Source organism: Gambusia affinis, linkage group LG02 (assembly GCF_019740435.1).
Source record: "Gambusia affinis linkage group LG02, SWU_Gaff_1.0, whole genome shotgun sequence".
NCBI classification, from domain to species: domain Eukaryota; kingdom Metazoa; phylum Chordata; class Actinopteri; order Cyprinodontiformes; family Poeciliidae; genus Gambusia; species Gambusia affinis.
In genome coordinates, this window is record NC_057869.1 from 6,157,294 (window position 1) to 6,167,025 (window position 9,732).

Genomic DNA, 9,732 nt, shown 5'->3' on the forward strand with positions numbered 1-9,732 from the left:
AGTCATTTCTTGAATTCTTACTTTTCACTTTTACGTGAGTAAAAATTTCTGGAAGAAGTGCAACTTTTACTTGAGTGCAATTTTTGGGTAGGCCTATACCTCTGATAAATAGAATGTAATGGCCATAATATCAGTCCAGGGGAAGACTGCTGACTTGATAAATGTCTGAACGACAACACTGATAGTCAAAGTTACATAGATTGAAAAAGTGTACCCAATACCATCCATTCATTCATTATGATTACTGTACCCATTTGGCCGCAGGGTTGCGCAGGGGAAATGCTATCTAGCGGTCATTGGGAGAGAGAGGGTACACTCTAGGTAAGTCGTTGTTGTTAATTAAAGTATATTTAATTAATTTGTTAATTAAATTAACTGAAGACCGGTTTATATAGCTGTTTTGAAAATTGCACTATATTTAATGTAATTCATATAGTCTTAACAAGATACACGAAAGCATTGAAAAATATTACTCTTATTACTTGCTAAAAATTACTTTGTTGATTTCTAAATTAATCTAAAATTCCAGAGTTGAATAATAAATTTTAACATGGTTTATTACGGAGCTAGGTGATAAATAGGTAAATAATGTCATTGAAAATGTATTTATTTCCAGTAGTTCTATTCAACAAATTAAATTTAATATATGCACACAGAATACTTGTCTCTGTTAGTGCTAATTATTGTCTCTTGCAAGACGGCTTATTTTCTGAAAATCCGAATTTTGGGTTTATAATCAAAATTAACAATTGTGAACACTTGATTTTGATTGTTTTCTCACCGTTACGTATACACCCAATTTTATAATTTCAACTAACTTTTTAGCACAGTGGGGAAATTATTATTAGGATCTATTTGTAATCCTTCATTTCCCCCACTGTTTTTACTATTCTGGCTGCGCGCTCCCGGTGACTTCTTCCTGTTGTGCGGCGCGCTACCGACTCCTTAACATTCCGAATAACGCTCACGTGTTTTCTGTATATAAAAGGGGTCCCAGTCTGCGCTCATCATGTCTAGCGGTTCACCAGACAAACGCAGAAAGATGGAGTCGGCCCTCAACCAGCTGAAGAAGCTCACCGTGGTGGTGGCGGACACGGGAGACTTTAACGGTAAATATTTTAATCCACTACGAGTTCCTGTTAGCTCATTAGCATGCTAACTAGGTTGACAGGAAGAATCCAGGTTTTAATGTAACTGACCGCCAGGTTGATATCACCAGTGGGTGTGTTTCTAATATATCTGGCTTCATCTGTGCTTAATCCTATATAGTAATGTTAGTCTAAAGCTAACAAATAAATATGTTTTATGAGTATTTCTACTAATTTTTATCACTTTCTAACTAAACACTGACGGCCTCATAATCCCATTTCTTATTAACGTTATCCCACCATCTCAGTTAGCACTAGCCGCTAACTAATGCTAGCTGTTGTTGCGTATTTGCTTTGTGCATAAAAAGTAATGCTTTTCAACGTTAAAACTGAATCTTTTATGTTGCTTTTAGTCGCATACACAAACTATATGACATGAACATTGACCTCAAACATTTAGCTTTATGATGGTAGAAATATGCTAACAACGCCAAACTATGTACTTAGCGACATGCAACAGGAGGTTTTATATATTTCTTCTTTTTCATCCTTTGTGCCGGTTGTCTCTCATACCACAACGAGCAAGGTTGTTTTGCTCAAGAGGTCAGAATGAGGAACGGTTTGCTGTAACACTGTGTTGCAAACCACTAAGTTCCTTGTGCACAGCCTGCAGACTCAGGATGACATGACAGAACTGGTTTGTGGAGTCTCGAAAGCAGATTGCTACTGAAATCACAGAGCAGTCGTGAACTTCATACTTGAACTCTTTTGCTGCTCACAACTTTTTAAATTCAGCTTTTGACTAATTTTAGTTGATTTAAATCTTAAGAATAAAATGGAACAACTAGAAATTGTGTGTGCGAGTGGCAACATTTTCAGTTAAGTTGTATGGCAAAAGAAATTATCTGTAGTAGGTATTAAAGAGCTTCTACATGATAGCAAAATACTTTATCACTTAGAACAAGCACAAAATAAATTTGACCTGTCACCATAGCTAATTTGGTTGGACGATAAATAGTCCAAGTTATTCTGGTAAATGTTGTTTTTTAGACCATTTTCAAGTAATATAATGATACTTGCATAACAATGCAAGAACTAAGTGTCCGAAATCAATACATTTTAAATTTTAATGAACATTTAACACTGCGACTGGAAAGCAGTTCCAAAATATCCAAGATAAACAAACAAAATAGAAACGTAGAATGAATTATATTTGGCTCTATAAACAAAATTGTCCTTCAAAAAATACTAATTGAAACTGAAGATTGTTCTTTATCCAGTTTTTGGTAGAAAGGGAGAGGAAAAAAGAGGAGAGCTATAAATCACGCAAGTAGAAATTATTGAGCTTGTATTACTTTATCATACCACTTATTGCGACAGGTCTAAAAGTTATCAATTTCAGATTAATTATTCTCAACAATTTCTTTCACATATTAAGATAGAGGAGTCAACAAAAGATCTTCAAATAAGTATCTGCCTTTTTAGAAATTAGAATTACTGTCAATTAAATACCCGTTAGTTCAGTCAACATTAAAATTGTTTCTAATTTCTGGTGGAAATATGACATTTAATTGGGCTAATTAATATCTCACATTGGTTGATTTGTGCTAATTAAAAATAATAATCACCAGAATAAAAGGTTGTTACTGTTATTGGGTAAATTAAACAGTTGCTCACATTAGGCAGGACATTAACAGAAATTTAAATGGACAGTTATGTTCTTGGTAGGTTTACTTTATCAACATCTCCAAACTGTAAACCTCAATGGAGAATTGAAAACATTTTGCCATAGATATTAGTGTAAGACTAAATGGAATAAAATCAGCAGCTACATATTTGGTGAGTGTAAAATGATGAAGATAAAGGTACACATATCCTTTTTAATCAAAATTCCTAAATGTGAAAACTTTCACTTTAAATATAACTTTAAGCAATTGATGTTTTTTTTTCTTTTCTTTTTTGCACAAAGTTTTTAATTTCTAGAAAAGTTTAACAATAGGCAATGAAAAAAGATGACATGTTTCTAATTGACCTTCTGAATACAAATCACTGTTTCATTGCTGTTGGACTACAGATATCAAAGTTTGGGAAATTCGCACGCTATGGAATTTGACCATTTGCTTTCCTGTGATCAATCATTGCAGTTAAAAATTCTTATACGCATCAGAAAGGTCTCAAGATGTAGTTTTCTCTGAATTGCATTGACTACTGCTGAAAGGAGTGTCACTGAAACAACGACCAGGAGCAGTTTTTCAGGATTTCCAGTGTTTGGTTTGTGTAATCTAGCTTTTGTGCAGATGTTGTAAGAGGTCTGTATTTGGCTGTTGCAAACTCAGACATGTTTTCATTAACAGCATGTCTGTTCAATATAGAGTACTTATCAATGTGTGTGGGGGGTTGGAAAACGACTAGTGCGAAGTCTAAAGAAAAACCAAAGGGGCTGAGAAACCAGGTGAAATCCAGTTACTCGATGTAAGAAAAACTATTGTTGTTCTTACATCAATAGTAAGATGTAAGATATCGATTTTTTTCTCTTTTTTTTCCCCCCCATCAGATAAAATTTGACATTTGCTGTGTAATTTGAGCCAAAAGACTTCTTTCTGAATAATAACTAGTGGATGGACTTGCCATTATGTTGACACAGCTTGTCCTAAAGCACCAACATGTTGAAAGACTCCCACTGTCCTGTGTTGAAAGAGCAACATACCAGCTACTGAACAGAGGCTGGCTTTGTTCTGAAGCTAAAGAGCTTGAAAACTTGGACTTCAGTGGAAAACCTACATTCCTGCACATTTTTGGATAAACTATACTATTTTCTAGTGGTGCTGACCTGTAATGTTGCATTAAAGTTTCCTTTATTGGATAAGTCATTTGTGTTTGCCAATTTTGCTCCTTTTTTTCTGTCTTTGTAAACAAAACAGAACTACTGAGAAGAGTGGACAGAAACGCATACACTAGATGGCAGCACTTCTTACGGACTTCAGCTTTTATGTTTCAGTTGTCCGGCTTGAACGTTCTCTCATCTTGTGTGCATTTTTAATAAAGCAGAAGTTTAATCTGTGGTGTTTTGAAACATGCAATTTTAAATATACAAAAAATATTTAACAGTGCCTTACTCTTCTATGTTTTTATGATTTTGCCTCTGTTAAAATCTAATTCAGGTTTCATGAGACTGATCTGTGTTTTCTATCTTTGCAGCCATTGATGAGTATAAACCTCAGGATGCAACGACTAACCCATCTCTGATCCTGGCTGCTGCTAAGATGCCAGCCTACCAGCACCTTGTGGATCAGGCCATTAAATATGGTATTGCCAATGGAGGGTAAGAATTTGTTCTCTGACGTAAGAAAAACCAAATGTAATGATTAAGTGTCTCTTTAGTCTTTCATATGGAGTTGTCTAAGCGTTAACTAATTGTTCCACCCACTGTAACTCTGACATAAATTAAAGTTTCTCTGTTTTGCAGAACTGAAGAGGAGCAGGTAGCCAATACCATGGACAAGCTGTTTGTGAGTTTCGGACTGGAGATCCTGAAAAAGGTCCCAGGCAGAGTCTCTACGGAGGTTGATGCCAGGTGGGTGCAGACACCAACCTTTGCAGTGTTGAGTGGGAGAAGCAGGGCTGCTCGATTAAAGGAAAATAAGGATTATTTTGTTGTGTATGAAGACACAAATATTTGTTTGCTAAATGCTGCTGTTATTATGTGCGTGGCTCATAAAGATCTTTTTTTATTTCATACCTTTGCAGTTTTAGTCATTTCACGTTTGACATTTTTCTGGTCTGAAGTTTCATACAATGTGTGTCAGTTCATACCACATCTTTACAAGAGCTGACTTTTCAAAACAGGACTGCATAACACACGTGGGTTCAGGCATCAAAATGGACAAAAGCTTGCATCAGTCTAGAAACATTGCAAAATAAAAACATGAAATTTGCGAAAATTATAATTTTCTTTTAACCATTTTATTTTTTCAAGATTGTAAAAATAAATTGAACAGCACCACAAAGTAGATGAGCTACCGGCACCATTAAATATGTGAAATCTTTTTAATTGACCAAATTTTAATTTTTATTCTTTTATTTTTAAATTGACACTTTTGAATTCTGACTTTTTTATTTTAGTTTTTAATCATATAAACCTGCTAGAATATGCTACTTGGAACAAAATTGTTTCATGCAGTGAAATCGAAGATGCTCGGCAGTCATATGCAAGCTAATATGACAAAATGTGGTTTTGATGAATAAGAATGTGGAAAGTCAAACTTGTGACTCAAGGCATAGGATGTAACATGCATATTACATGTTTGTAAAACATATAGTATACATACAAATCGTGGTTTTTGGCCTTTTTCTGCCTTTGTACAGATTGTCTTTTGATAAAGGAGAAATGGTGACAAAAGCTTTGAAGCTCATTGCTCTTTATGAAGAGGCAGGCATCAGCAAGGAGCGTGTTCTCATCAAGCTGTCCTCCACATGGGAGGGAATCCAGGCTGGGAAGTGAGTATGCAGGATTTTAAGTATGTCCATCTTCTGCTTGTAATTATGCTTTAATGTGCAGTAACTATGATTCTTTATATATAATTTTTAAATCAGTCTTAAAATTTGATTTATGCTAGTTAGTCTTTTTTTTTTTTTTTTTGAAGGGTAATTGCATTTAAACAGGGAACTCAGCTCCTTGATTAAAGCCTACAGTCTAAAATCTGGTTTTCACTTTAAGTCACTTCTTTGTGTGTAGCTTGAGGATGCACCTTATCTTCATTTGAGCTGGGCAGTTCAGCAAACACTTCCTACATAATTATTAGTCCCCGTTTCTTAATCAGTAATTGTGATGATTAAAGGGTTCCTTGTAAAATTCACTTGACCACAGCAATCTTTGCCTGGCTTAAACATACCAATTACTCTAACAGTAACATTATTGCCTCTTAAACTATCACAATGAAGACCCAAGATTAACTGTGCAGGAACATTTGTAGTTTGAAAAAAAAATGTTGACCTGAAGATTTTGAAGGGAGGCCAGGATATTTTTGTTTAATGCCTTTATTGTGCTTAATTACAAATGTTGAAATTATTTGATAATTTAACAATTGACATGAAAAGTTGTGGGTTTAATGTAGTCCAAATTATTGACTACTGAAGTGACTCTGTAAATAATAAACTATTACAATTGATCTTGCTGCCCTGATTCAGTGAGGTCAGGCAGAAATATGTTTGTTGAATTTTATTTTAAATCTTGACTTGAGGCTGCTGTGCAAAAGTATTTACCTTTTTCACTTTTTCCAGTTACAAACACAAACTTAAACACACTTGAAGTTTTAAAGTGTGAATAAATACATGGTCTTTGATAATTGGCAATTAGCAATAACGTTTCACTGCTTTATCTCCAGGTGCTTTTTATACCTATGAGGTAAAACCTTTCCTCAAAGCTTAAACCGTTAGCTTTGACAGAGAGTATCTGAGAACTTCAGTTTCAAATATTTCCAGTTTTCTAATGACATAAAGTCTGGACTTTGACCAGGCCATTCTAACATGCATAATTGAACCATTGGCTGCATGTTGCTGTATGTGATCCCCACAGCATGTTGCTACCTCTCAATGTATCACAGATGCCGTGTTCATAGTGAGTCGAGATTAGTTTTCCTCCACACACTGTTCAGAATTTAAATTTTTCCGCCACATTTTCTGTTTTTTCTCCATATCCTTTGGTAAACTTCAGATGGACCTCTCATGGCTTCTTTTCTGCGCATTCATTCTTTCATAAGGTCAAGATTTCATAAGATTTATTGAATGAATGACTAACCGTTGTCCTAGTGATACATTTTCCCACCTGCTTTGTGGATCTTTGCCATGGGGCTTTTGACTGCTTCCCTTATTGCTTTTCTTGACTAGCCTGTAAGTTTAAGTGGACCACAGTATTGGGCAGGTTGTGCTGTTTCAGATGTCTAAAACATCACATAATGTTTTATAGCCTATTTAGTTTCCCACAACTACATCCAGAATCTGTCTGGAACATGCATAACCACAGATGTGGTTTTGATGTAATGAAACTAACGAACTCTAGAAAGAGACACATTATTCAAAGTTTTCATGCAAAATTGTGTCTGACAAATACGACATGTCTTTGCTTCAGAAAGGGGAAGAGTGCATCACTTCTGTCCTGTTAGATGTTGAGGAAAAATGCAGAGAATTCCAGTTTTTATTCCTTTAAATTAGTCACTCTTTGTTTCTGGTGTCAAAAATGGACACAGGTTCTTGACCTTTAGGGCCTGGACTAAAGAAGAAAAATTCCTTCCTAATTGACTCTGTTTAGATGGAGATCATGACACATTCACAAACCACTGCAAGCAACCTTAAAATTTATGTCACCAGCTTGCGTGCAGGTAAATCTGCATAATGTCTGGGAAACGGTGCCTCAGTGCTGTGACATTAATGTACTGTTGGAATATTTACAGATAAAACTGTGATTTTTACTGGTTGCATATCAGTGAATCTGCAATGGGAAGAGAATGCACAACCACTGTTTGATTCCAGAAATTGAATCAATCATAGTTAGAACCTGGTTTCTCTTGATTGCCCGTACTCTCATCAAGTTCTTGTCTTTTAATAAGTGTTTGTAGGAAAACTCTTAAAATATTCTTGATGTTTTTTTGTTTGTTTATTTTTTAGGGAGCTTGAGGAGAAGCATGGCGTCCACTGCAACATGACGCTGCTGTTCTCCTTTGCTCAGGCTGTTGCCTGTGCAGAGGCAAAGGTGACTCTCATCTCACCCTTTGTTGGACGCATTCTCGACTGGCATAAGGAGAACACAGACCGCAAAAGCTTCGAGCCACATGAAGACCCAGGTAATGATGGCTGTTCTGAATTATATATACACTTATAGTTTCAGCCTTAAGCACTGTAGCTAAAATCAGTAGATAACTCATTAAACTGAAGGAGGGGGCACTATTTTTATGGCAGTTTTATGCTTACTATAAATGTCAATAACAAAGTAGCTCTTGATTAGTTGCCAGTGCTCTTTGTAATTGCATACATTTAACCTTAAACATGTTTTTGTTTTGTTTTGTTCATTTTAGGTGTGATCAGTGTGACCAACATTTACAACTACTACAAGAAGTTTGGCTACAGCACTGTGGTGATGGGGGCTTCATTCAGAAACACAGGGGAAGTGAAGGCGCTGGCTGGTTGTGACCTGCTCACCATCTCCCCTGGACTGCTGGCAGAACTCAGCCAGGATCACAGTGCTGTCATTGCAATGCTCACTGTGGAGAAATGTAAGACTTTTCTAATGAATTTTGGTTAATGTCTCAATCTAATTTTGTTCAGTATATATTCAAATTAAATTAAAGTTGTTTTTGTTTTTTTAGTCAAAGGGGAACAAAGTTAATCCTGATCCAAGGCATGTGTAGATGTTAAGACTATAAAATCCTGAAATACCTTAGTTGTCTGTACTGTATATTTATAGAAAGTGTTTATACTCCATCCAACAAACAACTTGAAAATTGATAAATTGAAGAAAACCTGTTGCCAAATTAATTAATTTATCTTTAAGTATTGGATACATAGATACGGTTTTGACTAAAATGGATCCCCATACATAATTTGATCTTTAGGACAAATGAGGCTTTATTTAAAACAACTAGAGGACATCTATGAGGTGCTAGCTTGTAAACCTGTCAATCTTTGGCGTTTCTGCATTCACATTATTGATCTGTTTTGGGGTTGTTGTTTTTTTGTTTGAAGCTAAGGCATGTGATCTGAAAAAGATCCACCTGGATGAGAAAACTTTCCGCTGGCAGCACAACGAGGACCGCATGGCTGTGGAGAAACTGTCTGATGGCATCCGCAAGTTTGCAGCTGACGCCATCAAGCTGGAGGCTATGATCAAAGTATGAATAACTTCTTTTTTTTATGTAAAGTCATGCACAAATGATTCCTAAGGGGTTATAATAAAATTGTTTTTACAGGAGAAAATGATCAGTGTGAAAAACGGCCAGTAATGGAAGAATCTGGAGTGTCCAGCTGCAGTCGATGAGGTACAGGATCCAGAGCGGATCCCCTCTTTGTCCAGATGCCCAGGAGAAGTTCCAAGTGCCAGAGGAGCCTCCTCTACCCTCTGCTCAAACTCCAGGGACCAATCTCCTTGAACGCCTCTCCTCTCTGAGGGTGGGAGCGCTTTCTGACCAAATATAGATAATTCCTTCAATGGGCGTTGGATGTAATAAAATGGCTTAATATTCATCCGAAATTTGCCCTGAAAGGTGATTTTTTTTCTTTTCTTTTTTTTTAATTTAAGACACAAATGTCTTAGACTTGGATCATTTCATTACTTGAAGGGACAGCATAAACTTTTCAACAGTGTAAGAGCAAAATGTTTTTTATCAACTCTGATATTTGTTCTAAACAATGTATGAAAGGTAATTGTATCATTATTTCTGCAAAGAATAGTAAAGTTCACTCTTGATCAAAATTTTTGTTTCCGTCTTGATCTTGTGTCCTTTGTTGTGACTCTGCGTTCAGCACACACCGGCCGGGTTGAAGTATTTTAATGCAGACTGTGACAAGAAAAATATGCAGAGCATCTTGAATAGAGTACAGGATCCAGCTCTTGTTTGCTAACCCCTCCTCTTGGCATGCAGCTATTGTACAG

At 36.0% G+C, this 9,732-nt stretch overlaps 1 protein-coding gene across 1 annotated transcript; it reads left to right on the forward strand.

Annotated features, from left to right (window-relative positions):
- The first annotated feature begins 902 nt into the window (after window positions 1–902).
- Window positions 903–9,552, forward strand: taldo1 (transaldolase 1). The gene is made up of 8 exons (XM_044142614.1): window positions 903–1,109; window positions 4,287–4,410; window positions 4,555–4,662; window positions 5,454–5,585; window positions 7,752–7,927; window positions 8,159–8,356; window positions 8,826–8,971; window positions 9,050–9,552. Exons 1-8 carry the CDS (start codon window positions 1,010–1,012, stop codon window positions 9,080–9,082), a joined length of 1,017 nt encoding a protein of 338 aa, XP_043998549.1. The 5' UTR covers window positions 903–1,009; the 3' UTR covers window positions 9,083–9,552.
- The last annotated feature ends 180 nt before the right edge of the window (window positions 9,553–9,732 follow it).

Bases quoted from the DNA above. Each gene is read 5' to 3' on its own strand.
- taldo1 (XM_044142614.1), top strand. From the start codon at position 1,010: ATGTCTAGCGGTTCACCAGACAAACGCAGAAAGATGGAGTCGGCCCTC. The intron at 4,663-5,453 runs GTGGGTGCAGAC...GCCTTTGTACAG, and splicing joins TCTACGGAGGTTGATGCCAG to ATTGTCTTTTGATAAAGGAG. The intron at 5,586-7,751 runs GTGAGTATGCAG...TTTATTTTTTAG, and splicing joins GAGGGAATCCAGGCTGGGAA to GGAGCTTGAGGAGAAGCATG.